This window comes from Colobus angolensis, unplaced genomic scaffold (genome assembly GCF_000951035.1).
Source record: "Colobus angolensis palliatus isolate OR3802 unplaced genomic scaffold, Cang.pa_1.0 Scaffold394, whole genome shotgun sequence".
Lineage (NCBI taxonomy): Eukaryota > Metazoa > Chordata > Mammalia > Primates > Cercopithecidae > Colobus > Colobus angolensis.
Genome location: NW_012117310.1, coordinates 766,268 through 781,937, shown reverse-complemented (window position 1 = coordinate 781,937; position 15,670 = coordinate 766,268). Strand labels below are relative to the sequence as shown.

The 15,670-nt window shown below is 33.2% G+C and overlaps 1 protein-coding gene across 2 annotated transcripts in view; it reads right to left on the bottom strand.

Annotated features, from left to right (window-relative positions):
• Positions 1-15,670, bottom strand: part of CCDC132 (coiled-coil domain containing 132) — a 121,384-nt gene that overhangs the window by 38,321 nt on the left and 67,393 nt on the right. For both annotated transcript variants that reach the window (XM_011955061.1, XM_011955060.1), the window contains 4 exons: positions 11,724-11,814; positions 9,240-9,416; positions 6,260-6,378; positions 3,933-4,039 (listed from right to left, as the gene is read on the bottom strand). In XM_011955061.1, coding sequence (XP_011810451.1) covers positions 3,933-4,039; positions 6,260-6,378; positions 9,240-9,416; positions 11,724-11,814 — 494 coding nt within the window. The remainder of the gene's footprint in view (positions 1-3,932; positions 4,040-6,259; positions 6,379-9,239; positions 9,417-11,723; positions 11,815-15,670) is intronic.

Here is a 15,670-nt window from a genome sequence, read left to right as displayed (position 1 = left end):
ATATTACAACTATACAATAGGAAAAAAGAATGAAATCCACACATACTAAGAGAGGTAATACATTAAGGTATTTTAAGTGTAACCTTAAGATATTTTAAGTAAAAAAGCCAGATAAAAACAGTAGAGTGTAATCCAATTTTTGAAACAAACAAAACAACAACAACAACAAAAAAAAATAGGAGAGAGGAGATATACGTATTAAATATATTTGTACTAACACTAATATTTCCAGAAGAAAACAGGAGAAACTGAGTCGTTTTGCCTGGGGAAGGAGACTTGCAGCTCAGGGGCTCTGCTTATATCTTGGAGTATTTTAATTTTTAACCATTTTCATGCATTACCTTTTCATTTAAAATGCTCAATGATAAAGAGTATGCCAGCAAACTAAACTGCTGGGAAACTTCAACAGTCTGTCATCTAGTATTTTACCTTCCCCCAAGGAAAAGAATGTATATTATACCTAAAAGAATATATATTACACCTAAATATCCCTTAGATGCACATATCCTATTTTCATTTTAAATACTGATGCATGTGCTAGGGTATATTTTTTCTAGCTACTAAAGTGGTAATTTTGCTGTTGTCGGCAGTTGTTATAAGCATGGACTTCAGTAATCTAGCTGCTGCTCCTCAGACCTATCACACCTGCTCAAGTGAGAGCTGCTTCCAGGAGAGAAAACCGTGAATACCAAGGCTACTTCACTGATGAGACACATTTCCTAAAATTTCTCTTTCTCTGTCTGCAAGAAACCATCAGGCTGACAGAATTTTCTCTTTATATAATACAAACAAGTCTTCTGATCAGTCCTCTCCACTAGTGCAAAGCCTCCCTGAGCCTTTCTAATAAATTTAGTTATCACCTAGGGTAAGGAAGCCCCATTAACACTCTTTTGTTTACTCTCTGCTAATTATCTGCCAAGTAAATACTACTTGAAAGGGACATTTTAAATATGCCTTTAATGTTCTAATATGTGTTTCCCAAATACTCAATAATTAGTTCCTTCATCTTCTCAAGCACCAAAAATTAATCTGTCTTATTTATACAACCATACTTCTCCCTTTGTAGGAAGAGGCATGACTTTTGCCAGTTTATAATCTTCAGGCACTTCTATGCAATAACAACAGTGGATGGAATAGTGCATTTACCAGTCACAGACCTCTGAGACAGTGGCTTCGTTAAAGTTCTGTTTTGTATATATCTAAAAACTGAAGATAAAAACATCCCAGGGAGAGAAAAAATGGTAGGACTAAAAGTCTACTGGGGATCCCAACTGAGGTGATAATGGCAGCACCTAATCCCAGTCCTAAATGAAAAGATATAAAAGTTAAATTGTCATACTCGGCATTGTTTCCTAATTGCAAGTCCAGTAAAAGATATGGTAGTGTAGAAAGTTGAAATTGCAATAGTCAAATTCTCTTCACAGAGTAAGGCTTTATTCAGGACTGTGCCATACTTTAAAGGCTCTTGAATGTGGCTTTTCTCAGTTCCTATAAACCCACTGTTCAAAAGCAAGGCCCACTATGTTGATCAGCAATCTTCATATAAGAATTTGTTACTATCGTCTGAATTCAGCACCAGGAGCATATTTCTACCATTATTATAAAGGCCTGTATCTTTTTCACAGATAATAAGGATAGTGGAATACATTGTTTCCTGAATTCCCCTATGCCTACCAAGAAGTTAAGCACTGTATTTGATGTCTGCATTAAATATGATATGATAAAGCATGATGTGCCCACTCCTCAACTTTGCCTTAGCCTTGTATTTTATTTGATTTGATTATTATGAAAACATGCCTTCAGAGTAAACAGCAACATGACTACCTCCAGCCCCTTTTGAACTAGGTAAGGTAAAAAATATAAACAACTGTTTAGATGTGTTTGACTATATTATTTTTTCCAATTTCCCATAAGAGCATGATACAGCCCTGCCCACTTCCCTTGACTTGCGGTGCTTCCTGTGGCAGAAGCATACTTCTCCCTCCCTTTGCCAAGCCTGACTTGCTTTGGCCATGACATGTCAGAGGAAGTCAAGGGTGACACATGGAAGCAGAAGTTTCAGGAGTCATAACATAGTTTGTTCTTGCTCTTCTTCCCATGTTCCAGATTGGTTGGTGCTATTCTTTCAGCCTACATCTTAGAATGAAGAGACACACGGAGCAGAGCTACATATAATCAGGAGACAATGCATATCACGAGAGAAAAATAAAACTTTGTGGTTGAAAGTCACTGATGCACCAAGAGTTGCTTGTTACTTCAACATAATCTAGCAAAAGCTGACTACATCTCAAGTGATGTGCTCAGACACTGAAAACTGCTGAGTCTAGAAGGCTAAGGAGGATGACAATTATTCTGAAATGTCTAAATTTCTATCAGTGAGGACAAGATAAAGGAACCAAGCCCATGAAGCCTGAAAAATGGATTGTGGGGTGGTCAATATGAGAAAAGGAAGGACAGGACAACTACCACTATATATCTGAAAAGTGATTACATGGAAGAATAGAAGAAATAGAAGATAAAAGAAATAGAAGAACAGAATAAATAGAAATAGAAAAAAAAATTTTTTTTAAGTATGAACTTATTCTTCTTGCTTCTAAGGGCAGAACTCTTAGACCAAAAGGACAGACGAAAAGCTAGAATCACAGAGAGACAGGTTTTGGTTTACCTTAGGGAAGAGACTTCTACTAATGAGATCAGTCTAATGATAGAATGAGTAGTCTTGCAAACCACTATGTTTCCAATGACTGGGAGTCATGAAACAGAAGCTAGACAGCCACCACATATTAGAGACATTACAGAAAGACAACCGACCTCATGGGAACTTACACCAATGACCTCTCAGCACTCTTCCAATTCTGATTCTACAAATTCTAGAGAGTTATTTCTGACACTATGTTCAGTCAGTTCTCTTGGAAGAAGAAGAAAAGCTTAGTTCCCTGGCAATAATTAGTCACAGAATAGCTTTTTAGAATCTATCCTTTTTTCTGAGCATCATGAAAATGTATACCTTTCTTTTCTTCTCAGTTCAGTAACATTTTTTGCTCTTTCTAGAGAAGCCGTGACTCCTAAAAAGCATTCCATACATTTTATCCTATTCATTAATTACATTTAATAATTATCTTAAAGAACACGGACTATTTCAACAGAGCTAAGATTAATCAAACTAGGCAATAGATAAATACCATCTCCATAGATAGAGATTTTTATGGAAAACCACTAAAATTCCTGATTGGAATAATGAAGGTTAATATGAGAAGACATCTCTATAACTTATTTGTCAAATAGATAGACTTATTAGTGAGATAGAAAGGCTAAAAGCATACAAGATGTTGAAATACTGACATTAACAAAAAATCCACATCATCCTCAAACCTGAATATTTAAAATGTCATTTCTTCATATTGTTTCCCTTCTACAAAATCATCAATAAATGTCTTATCTGTAATAAGAACACTATTTCCTATAATCTGAACATTTAGCTTGTAAATCCCTTGAGTCTGAAAATGCCAGAAAGTCACTATTCACTCTGCCTGACAGAAGATTGTAAAGATCTATGAAACAACAAAGTAAAAAACTAAATGTGAAATAATAAATGTGAAACTGGTACTATCTTATCTTGCATGTACCTCTAACCTACCGAGAGAATTCTTCATCACATTTCAATTAACTGAAATATTTTAGAAAAATTGGAAGATACAAAGACTTAATAAACAGGTAACTTAAAAAGAGAAACTGGCATTACTATTAGTATTATGGTATTTGGAACATTTAAAATGAGAAGCATTGACATATGATAACCTTAAATCCCTTATTGCAGAGAGTACCGGAGTATACCAGACAACGAAAACCACAAGTAAAAGTCATTCAGTAACAAACTAATTTAACTGTTATAATGTTTCTTTTTCTTTGTTTTTAAAGGTGTAGCTACTTACCAACAAGTCTTATTACATTCAACGTTGTATTTGTTAAGATAGGGGCATTCACTTTATTTAGACTGTAATCTGATTTCTTCCTGCTTTTTAGAGTTTCCCGAGAAACACTTTATATGGAAAAACAAAACAGAGTTGCTAGAGTTGTCAAGTAATAAACCAATAAGTTACTCAGATTAGTCTATAGCCTTTATTAACTAATTATTTACTGAAAATCATACTATGCATTAGGTAAAGACATAGAGATTAACTTCTTATCCTTATAAAATTTACAATTCACAAGTAAGGGAAATAAGTAAGCAAAAAAAAATAATAAAGTACCATAATGCATTTCTTCGATTATAAAACATTATCAACCACTAAAAAAGCTAATCACTTTAAAAAACAAATTTTCCAGGATAATTACATATCTAGGTGCAGATGTACTATGTTTCTTGATTTCAGAAACTTATAAACATGAAAAAATACCCTCCTAAGAATCTGAATTAAGTAGAGAATATTGGTGACAGTATTTGGGGTTAAGGGGCAGCATTAGGTTAGGTTCAAAAGAAAAGTAAAAGTTATATGGTCAGCACAGAAAAAAGGGCCAGCATAAAACAGGGTTATAGATAAGAGAGAACAGCGTGCTCAGAAAAGTACAAGGAGTTCACCACATTCACAAGTAGAAGAACTGAACAGAGGGGAAAGTAACAAGAAAGGAGGCAAGTAAATGCCGGATATCCCTGAAAGCAATCAAACCTGAGGGATATGAACCTTATCTTGAATACAGTGGTGAGTCACTAAAAGCAACCAGAAAAACAGCAAAATTAAATTTGTAACTATGAAAAAAAAAAAAAAAACCTAAATTTAGATCTAAGAGTTGTTTGGAATGGGGCAAGCCTAGAGACAAGAATCCAAGGTAAAGGAGTTGATTTAATAATCTGGCTCAGAGATAATTTTGGCATAAACTAGATTGGTAGTGGTGAAATGCCAGAAAAATTGGTCAATTCAAGAGACACAAGTTAGAATTTATAATAACTCTTAATTTATTGGCTTCAGTCACTAATTCGTTCAATTCAAACTTCTTAGGGGTAAGAAGTTTAGGGGGCTGCAGTAACCCTACCAAAAATGGAGGTATATACACATGGCAGACACTATCTCACTTGTACATTTCAATTCAAATAGACCTTTCCTTTTGGCCAAAATATGCCCAAAATATATCTAATAAAGAATTCCAACAAAATAGTTCTATTTAGTTCACAGTAAATCATACTGACACTTAATATCATACATATGCAAAAACCAATAGAACAAATTTTTTCAATTAAAATAGCTACAACTACGTGAATTGCTCACTTTTGAAAACAGTATTATTTCAGTCGGGATTTCAAGTTAAACAGTATTAAACAGGTAGCTTGGCGTTAAACGATAAGAGTATACTTATTGTTAAGAATCTATCATTAAGAAAAAAAGTACATTTATAGTCACTAAACATATGATAGTCACGAAATCAAGTCATTTCAACATTCCAGAATCAGGCCCATTTAACTGGCAAAAGGTAAGAAAAAATTCTGTTATAATTATCATAGTTTTGAAGAGGTCAGTTTATCATAAAACAAAACTCAACCACTAATAGGACACCTTGGTAGAAAGTTCAAATAGTGAACAAAAATGACACAGGGGAAATAAGTGGTGATTTTCTGTGTTTACAAGATTGAAGCAAGAACTCCACATGCAAAACAAATGACCATTTTCTCCTTGAGGTTTTTTATTTATCTATGTAAATCACATAAATGGCCACCAAAGGCAGGACTGATTTTATAAATCTAAACGCTTTTTCCTCTGCAAAAACTAATCTCTTTGATTATGCCCAATATTTTCGACAATAATTTTACCAGATTTTAAAAAATGACTAACTTTGTGATGCCATAAAAAAGGAATTAGAATCTTGCTACAAAAAGCAATGTCAAACACACTACATAACTCAAAGGAAAGCTAAATTAAAACTAGCCATTTAAGAATTTTTAAATGGCTAAATCAATTTCTTTTTTGACACATTAACAATCCAGTTCATAGTTAAATGAACTGATTTGTGAGATGCTGGCAAAGGTTTTGCTAGGCAGAACTTTTCATATAACTATTTTATTTTTCATTAAATCCAGTTATGAAATGTTAGGAGGAAAAACACATTTTAAGCCTTCCAGGAATCATTTAAAACATACTAACTTCTGTCAGGTGACATAATAAGTACCAAAAAAAAAAATTTTTGTTTCTTCTTAACCTTAAGAGAAATCCTATACTTAAGAGCACAAGATAAAATGCTAAATACCACACAACTTAAGAACAATCACCTTTTCACAGGAACATCTCCTGTCTGCTCATCCACATAGTCTCGTTTGAGTTCCTCAGGAACATCACTGTCACTGTCATACTCTTGATAGGCACTCTTTTCTTGTTCATCAGATTCATACTGAAGAAAACACAGGATATTAAAAAATGAGTATAAAGGGCCTCTTTTCGTGGGGTGTCTCAACACAGTGAAAGTACTCAATTTTATAAGAAACAGCTAAATACAAGAAAATCCGTAGTTTAGCTTTAATGTTGTCACCAAGAATCTGATTATTCTTCCATTGTCTTCATCATTCTACCTTAATCAGCACAAAAGAAAAATATTACACCTATAAAAGTTTGAAAATACGCAACAAAATAAAATCACCATAAACCAAAACCTAACAAACATTCCACTAGGCCTAAAAAGAGAAGAGTACACATAAGCACTTTTTTTTTTTTTTTTTTTTACTTAAAGTCTCTCAGAAGTTTCACCATGCTTATCTCCAATTTGCTAATAACATTCATTAAAAAGAGGTTCAGTATCCAATTCTGGCACTCTGGAAGTATTACTTCAGCTTAATAAACATGCATAACACACATGCTGATGTTTTAATTCACTGTAAGACTTAATTTCAAGGGCAGCTTAGAAAATTAAGCTTAGAACACAGTGACCTGCTGAGAATGAGGACAAAAATGGTGGATTTACTCTTGAGAGGAAGAATGTCTTCCTAACATTTTCATCATCTTTATGGCACCATGGCCCAATGCCAGCACGGGAAAGGACAGTGGAATTCATGCACAGTAAAGGAAGCAGTGACAGCACTTTCATCATTATCATCATCATCATCTATTAATGTTATAGATTAATATGATTAAATAATGGCTAATATTAGTATGATTAAATAATAGCTAACAATGAGTTTTTAACCAAGTATTATGCTAAGTTCTTTCATGAATTATCTCATTTAATTGTACAGACACTTCTATGAGAAAGTTTTATCTCCACATGACAGTTGAGAAAACCAGTATGATAACATGGAAATAATTTAGTGCCCTAATTCAACAACTATTTTTTGAGAGTCTGTTAATAAAAAGCACTACGAAAGGTCGTATTTAGATGTGGACCCTGATTCTCAAGGACATAAGTTGCACCTGGGAAGATTAGATCACATATTCATAATTGCAAACAAGCCTTACAGGTACTCCTTTATACTTATACACAATGTGATCCTGATGCTATGGAGAAAGGTATTCTACACAAACTAGGATGTCCTGATTACAACAACAGAGTTTTGTGACCACATCGTATCATAGATACCCATTATTTGAGGATTCAGTGTTTGCAAATTTGCCTGCTCACTGAAATTTATTCGTAACCCTAAAGTCAACACTTCCGATATTTCTGGAGTCATTCATAAATGTGCAGAACAGTGAAAAGTTTGAGCCATCCAACACGCATGTTCCCAGCTGAATACAAAGTATGCTCTGTCTTCTTGCTTAGGCTCTCACACTATAAACAAATTTCCTTTTCATGACCTATTTAGTGCCAAGTGCTTTGTATTTTTGTGCTTTTTGTTGGTGATTTAACTGTTTAGAATGCCACCACAAGTGTAGCCCCGAAGTGCTGTCTAGTGTTTCTAAGTACAAGAAGGCTGTGATGTGCCTTAGAAATAAAGTATGTGTGTCTGATAAGCCTCATTTAGGCAAGAGTTATGGCGTTGTTGACTATGAATTCAGATTATGTACTGATGGGCTGATAAATATGTTGTAACCAGAGGCTTATAGGAACCTAATCTTATATTTGCTCTGGGAGTAATGGTTGAGTATTTGTTAAATCAGTATTCACAGCAACTTCATAGAACACACTGCTGCAAATAATGGGAATCAAATGCCATGTAAGTTTTAGTTAGTGAATCACCTTTATAGAGAGATACATTATTCCAAAATAATTGGAATGACTTTAAATTCCTCTCAGTTTAGTCAATTTCACAGAGGCAAAATGTCACAAAGAATCACTGAATCATAATTTTAAATATGGCTTACTATGAAACAATTTAAACTTCATTTATTTCATCTTCAGCAAATGAAAAATAAATCCTAAAACTAACATAAAATATAAAGACAAATCCTTCAACATATTTTTGTCACATCTGAATGGTTTTCACTTAAGCTTCATCAATCAAAAATAAAAATCATATTGGGTCATTATGGAAATTATGAAGATCAGAAGAAACCATCAAACAACTTATTAAGTCAAGTAAAATACTATGAAAACACCATGCAGGTAGCTGTGAAGCAAGCATTCCTCTCACTGTAAATATGGAGAAACTGAGGGTCACAAAGTTAAAATAATTTGCCAAGGGCCACACAGCTGATAAATAATAAAGATGACATTCATTATTTGCCTTCAAATCCTTTACACTAATTCATACTACATCTAGTTGATATTGTTTTTGAGGTCTTAAAAAGTGTTGTTAAAACACTGTACTTCTAAATCTCAAAAAATCCCTGCCAGGCAATTAAGCAAGACATTACCACTTTCTCTTAGATAAAGGGACATAGAACAAAAGGAATCTGTGACCCATAAATAGAAAAAGGGTAGATGATATCCATTCCATCACTCATCTCACAATATATCACATCATATTCACATAATATATCACATAAATATTCAGTGAAGAAATTACACTACTATTTGATTAGCAACCTGATAAGAACATCATGTAATAAGAACATAAAGCAAACAAAAAGGGAAAATTTACTATTCAAGGGGACAAGGTCAACAAAGCATATTGTAAAGTCATTACCTATAAATGCAATATCATAGATACATTAAGTATATAGGTAGGCAGGGTGGTAGTAAATGGATACATAAATGGGTAGTAAATGGATATCTTCTTTAATAATAATTCATAGCCAATGTAGTAAATTGCCTTGCTCATTGAGTAGAACAGTTTTAAACTAAAAAAATCTCACTTATGTTTCACATACACCACATACCCCATTAGAAGCTAAGACATCTTCTGTTTCTTCATCTTTGTGGTTGGCCTGAATTTCAAATGGATTCCCACCACTACAGTACTGCTCAAACAAGGTCACTGTTTTTGAAGAAGTTGAGACTGGCTGCTTACTAGGTGAAACTGATGGGGAGCGAGACTGTTCCATGAATTTAAATTCCTAGATGTTAAAAAAGGAGCCAGATACCTTTTAGCAACAATAAAATTCTAATACATAAACTGAATCCCTCAATATAAATGTAGAGTTAGCAGAAAAACAACATCTTGATCTTCAAGTTATTGACTTTTAAATCTTTCAAGTTATCTAAAAGTACACACTTAGAAATACATGTCTAAAGGTTTTCCTAAAGACAACTCAGTGAACGATATCACTTAAAACAGTATCATCTGCATCAAACTACTTTCGGCTTCCTTTAAGAAACTGCAGAGATTATTTTTTAAAATAGCTTAAGAAATCTGAATGATGTCTTCTAAAAATTTTAACAGAACAGCAAAAATCCTAATCAATAAAGTCATTTATGAAAACTAATTGTTAAAGTAGAACACTATGTTTTTTCATATGTTGGCACCACTTAAGATATTCTATACAAATACATCAGAAACAAAGTATGAAGTGTATATGTGTTACATTGATGCCTACAAACTTTCATTTACTTTTCTCTATATACCAAGAAACAGACAACATGAACATATATGCCAAAGTCATAAGATGTGTCCTCTACTCCTAGCAAAGCTAAAGAGTTGTAAGACCTAGTCTAAATCATGCATTAACCACATGAGGAAACTGAGGCAGTTTGAAGGGATTCAATGCAAAGTTCAACCTCACACAGCTAATTAGAGGAAAAGCGGGAATAATCTCTAAAGTTCCTTTGAATTACAAAAATCTTGATTTAATGATTTATCACAAAATTTAACAAATATTTTTCTTTTCTCTAAACGAAATAATCCCAATATTTAAATCCCAAATATAAATTTCAATGATATTCTTGAAAGGTATTCTTAAAATTCTTGAAAGGTACATTGACTTGTTGTATTAAATAATATATGTGTTTATTTTCCTTTTACATTTCAACTATACATTTAATCATATACATTAATAATGCCTAAGAATCATGCCATTATTTTTATAATTCTAAACAAGGAGTGAATATACATCAATGAGACTAATTTTTAGAAAATCCAATCCACAGGAATGCATGTCAGGTAAACACTAAGTTTTGAATAGTTTTCAAGGTAACTACTTTAAAGGAGATAATGTTCACCTAGATGGGAATGCTTCAACATGCCTTTTTTAAAAAACATGTCTTACAATTATACTAAGTGTGACAATGTCACAACACACACACACAGTCTGATGGTTAAAAAGGAGTTCAAACAAAATTATTTAATAGATATTCTAAAATGAACGTTAAACTTAGAATTCTAAATAATGTTAAGGAATTACCTTAAATCTTTGAGAATTCGTAAATCCTATGTTAATTTAATGTTAATGGTTATGTTAATACTAATTAACATTAATATTAATTCTGCTGTCTTTAAAGCATTTAATAATCACTATGTTCCAGTGTTTTCAATATTTCTATAATAGAAAAACAATATAATAAAACTGGATAAGAAGCTATTGTATAATATGAGCATAAAGACAATCAATCCCTATCAAAAAAAACTTCTAATTATGTATTCTGTACATTTATCCAGAGTAAGAAAATTGCTTTCTAGAAAGCTATTCCTTCCAAAGGCAAAAACTAAAGACCCCGTACTTTCTGAACAAGAATCTAACTATATGCACTGCATTTTGACACCTGGTATTTGCAGAACACAATCTTTCACACAGGAATATTTATCTACAATGTGTTTCAACCAAGGAAAAAATCAAACTAATTAAAGATATTTTTGCAGACTGCTTATTCTGTAAGTATTTGAGGAACTGATTAACTAATACAAATTAGTTAAGAGTATTTTTTATAAGTGCCTCTTTTATATCTGAGGCATTTTTTCATTACAGGCAAATTTAAGAATTGCAGCACAAATTAAGAATCTACTAGTCCCTTTAAGAAATGAAAAAATTCTATAAATATAATTATTTGTATTATATTTGTATATGTATTAAACTATGCCAAAATATAGCTAATTAATTATTTGCAAAATTTAAATACAGCAGTCAGCCCTTTTCAGAATTCAAAACAAACAAAAAATATCACTTTAACTGTAACTCTTTTTAGGCAAAAGAGATTTCCTGAAGTATGTAAACAGAATTTTATAAAAGAAGACTGATTTTTCACAACCATAAAAGGGTCATTCCTGTAAAAGAGGCTGGCTACTAATGACTTTCAAGGAAGGAAGATAAGAAACTGCTCCTTAATTTATTTTATAAATGTTTTCATATATTTGCAGACTTTTTTTTCAAAGGAAAAGGGTAAAAAAGATGACTAAATGACAGATTTCTTTGCTCTTAAGAAACACTTACATGAAGTTGCAAGATGCTGAAATTTGACTTAACAGGACAAAGTTCCCAAGTCTCATTCTCTAAGAACATTCTCAGTTCATCAAGCCGTGTTCTTAAAAAAAGAAAATGAACACTCCAAAAAGTGAGAAAAGTACACTGCACACAAGAATTGAAGAAATCATGTACAATACAAATAATTATAGGATTAATGTCATGATCACAATCAACTTTGAGAACCCATTGGGATTAATACAGTAGACAGAAATGTTTACTTTTGTTAGTTAGTATCTTATCATCCTTGACAGAAAAACTCTCTCAAATGCTACTAAACTAAATATTTTTACTATATTGCAAAAGTAATGCATAGGGAATGACAATTTTATTAGGGGACTAAATTAAAAGCTTGTCTCCAACTCACATAAATATCCTTAGCTGATCATATATCGATGCTAAAACATAAAGAAAAATTTACAGATTATATGAGATCATAAATACTAACACGTTGCGTTAAACAGCACAGATCTGAGCCATACCTAGTAAAGCCACAATAGCAAGATAATTATCACTTTCTGAAAACATTTAGCTCAGTGCCTGTCTCTACAAAGCATTTACAAATTACGTGAGCAGGTACGACACATATATATTTGACATTCCACTAATCACTTATGCCGTACTGATCTCTTCTTTCTTTAATGCTATTGTTCTTACTGTCTATCCTGAGTAATCAGCACATGATATAGGCAGCCCCAGGAAGACAAACTTTATTTTCAGTTGAAAAAAGGGCCAGTGCCTGCCCTGTTCTTCCTCTTTCTACCACAAGTTGTTAGTATCACGCTAAAAATGAAATCTAGATTTTTTTAAATCCACAGATTCAAAATAAAGAGACAATAAATACATGAATCTGTAAAAATCAGGAATTGCTCCAAATACTAGAGTTAACAGACAAGGACTTTAAAACAATTATTATAAGTTAAATAAAATAGAAAAAATGTATAAAATGGATAGAAAAGAGAATTTCAAATAACTGCAATAAGAAAAACAAACAAGGCCGGGCGCGGTGGCTCAAGCCTGTAATCCCAGCACTTTGGGAGGCCGAGACGGGCGGATCACAAGGTCAGGAGATCGAGACCATCCTGGCTAACACGGTGAAACCCCGTCTCTACTAAAAAATACAAAAAACTAGCCGGGCAAGGCGGCGGGCGCCTGTAGTCCCAGCTACTCGGGAGGCTGAGGCAGGAGAATAGCGTAAACCCGGGAGGCGGAGCTTGCAGTGAGCTGAGATCCGGTCACTACACTCCAGCCCGGGCGACAGAGCGAGACTCCATCTCAAAAAAAAAAAAGAAAAACAAACAAACAATCAAACAGACATTCAGGAACTGAAAAATACACTTCCAATTAAAAACTGGATAAGTAAAACAGCAGTCTAGGGGTGGCTGAAGACAGCATTCATGAACTCAAAAGATCAATAGAAAATATCTAAACTGAAGCAAAAATTTGAAAAAAAAAAGGAAGAAACAAAAGATCATAAGAGATATGTGAGATAGTCAAAACATTTATTATGCAGGCAATTGGATGGAAAGGACAGAGAATAAGCAAAAGCAATATTTGAAGACATAATGGCCAACAATTCCCAAAGGTGATTGTGCTCATAGCTCATACTACATACAAAAATTACCTCAAGTGGATCACAGTCCTAAGGTAAGAACTAAACGTACAAAACTTGACAACTCAACAATAAAAAACAACCCAATTCAAAATGGATGGAAGCTTTGAACAAACATTTCTGTAAAGAAGATATACAAAAGGCCAATGAGCACCTTAAAAGCTGCTAAATATCATTAGTTATCAGGGAAATGCAAACCCAAAACATAATAAGATACCACTTCATGCCTACTAGGACAGCCATAATCAGAGACAGAAAACAACAGGTGGTGACAAGGTTTTGGAGACATTGGAACCCTCATACAGTATTAGTAGGAACGTAAAATGTATCATGACTTTGGAAAAAAGTGTGATTCAGTTCCTCAAAATGTTAAACAGAGAGTTACCACAGGACCCAGTAATTCTACTCTATATTAGTTTCCTGTGGCTGCTGTAACAAATTACCACAAACTAGGTGACTTAAACAAGCAGAAATTTATTCTCTCACAGTTCTAGAGGCCAGAGCCTGAAAATCAGTATCAGTGGGTTGAAATCAAGGTGTTAGCAGAGCTCCACTCTCTGGAGGCCCTAGGGGATAATCTGCTTCCTGTCTCTTCCAGACAGGTTTGTGGTATTTATTACACAGTAATTTAAAACTAATACAATGATAAAAGGTACAACCCAGATTGAAGAAGTGCAGTCAACCCTAGGCATAAAAAAAGTATGCAAAGTAATATATGAAGTAAAAGTATATGACAAAACACCAAAAAGGTAACAGAAGGTAAATGCAGTTACAAAGTAACTGGTTCCTGCATTATTCTGGAAGTATACCACCTAAGGTAGACTACAGTAGAACATAAGTGCATATTGAAATGTTGGTGGTAACCACTATAAGACTGTATTTTTTTTCGAGACAGAGTCTCACTCTGTCGCCCAGGCTGGAGTGCAGTGGCGTGATCTTGGCTCACTGCAACCTCTGCCGCACAGATTCACGCGATTCTCCTGCCTCGGCCTCCGGAGTAGCTGGGATTACAGGCACCTGCCACCATGCCCAGCTAATTTTTTTGTATTTCTAGTACAGACCGAGTTTCGCCATCTTGGCAAGGCTGGTCTTGAACTCTTGACCTCGTGATCCATTCGCCTTGGCCTTCCAAAGTGCTGGGATTACAGGCGTGAGCCACTGCGCCCGGCCCCTAATGTTCTTTTAAAATCTTGTCTGACAATTGTTATGTTTTCATATAACTATTTTTCCATTTACATTTAATGTATTTATTGACATAATTATTAATAGGTTTAAACCCATCATATTGCTGTTTGACATATAAAAATGTTAAATATTTTAAAGAAATTTTCTCTTTCTGCATTTTTTGGATCGATCATATATATTTTTACTTTTTATACTATATATATTTTTCTCAACTAGTAAAACAACATCAACAACAACAAAACGAGACCAAACTTGATAAGCTGTTAACAAAGGGCACACTTTAAATATGAGAACATAATTAGAAAGAAAGTTAAAATTACACAAAAACACAATTTCTCAAAATCATGAACTGGCATAGAATTTTTATCAAAATTATTTTCTCCATCTATTAAAATAATAACTATGATATTTTCCTGTATTCTGTCAATTGGTAAATTAAATTTCTTAATTTATTTAATGTTTAGCCAACTCACGCTCTCCTATAATAAATCCTACCTGTTCACAGCATATGAACCTTTTTAGGTATCACTGAATTAAATTTGTCAATATTTTGTTTAGGATGTTGCATCTATGTTCTTATGAGATACTAGTCTGTCATTTTCCTTTTATAATGTCCTCTTGTTATGCTTTGGTATAAATGCTATGCTGGCCTCATAAAATAAGTTATAAAACATTCCCTCTTTCTCTATTTTATGAAAGAGTTGTGTTGGTATTGTTTTCTCCTTTAAGGTTTGGTAGAATTTACCAGAGACATCAGCAGGCCTGGAGATTTCTTTATGGAAATGTTTTGAAGCCCAGATATAATTTCTTCAAAAGACATGGGACTATTCATATTTTCTATATTTTGTTTTGTGAGCTCATTAAGTTTGGCTTTATAAGGAATTTGTTTATTTCATCTACTTTGTTGTATTTTCTTCTAAAAAGACAGGTGACTTCTCTCTTCTAACACCAGTCAATGCAACTTTAGGATCCTTGAAAACATTTTATAAGCTTTGATTACTAGAGTAATTACAAAATAAAATGTACTTATTAAACAGAATATTTTGACAACTATACATTGCTCTATAATTTTTATGTCATTAATGTTTAAATTACCATATTTATGCTTTTAGAAATTCTC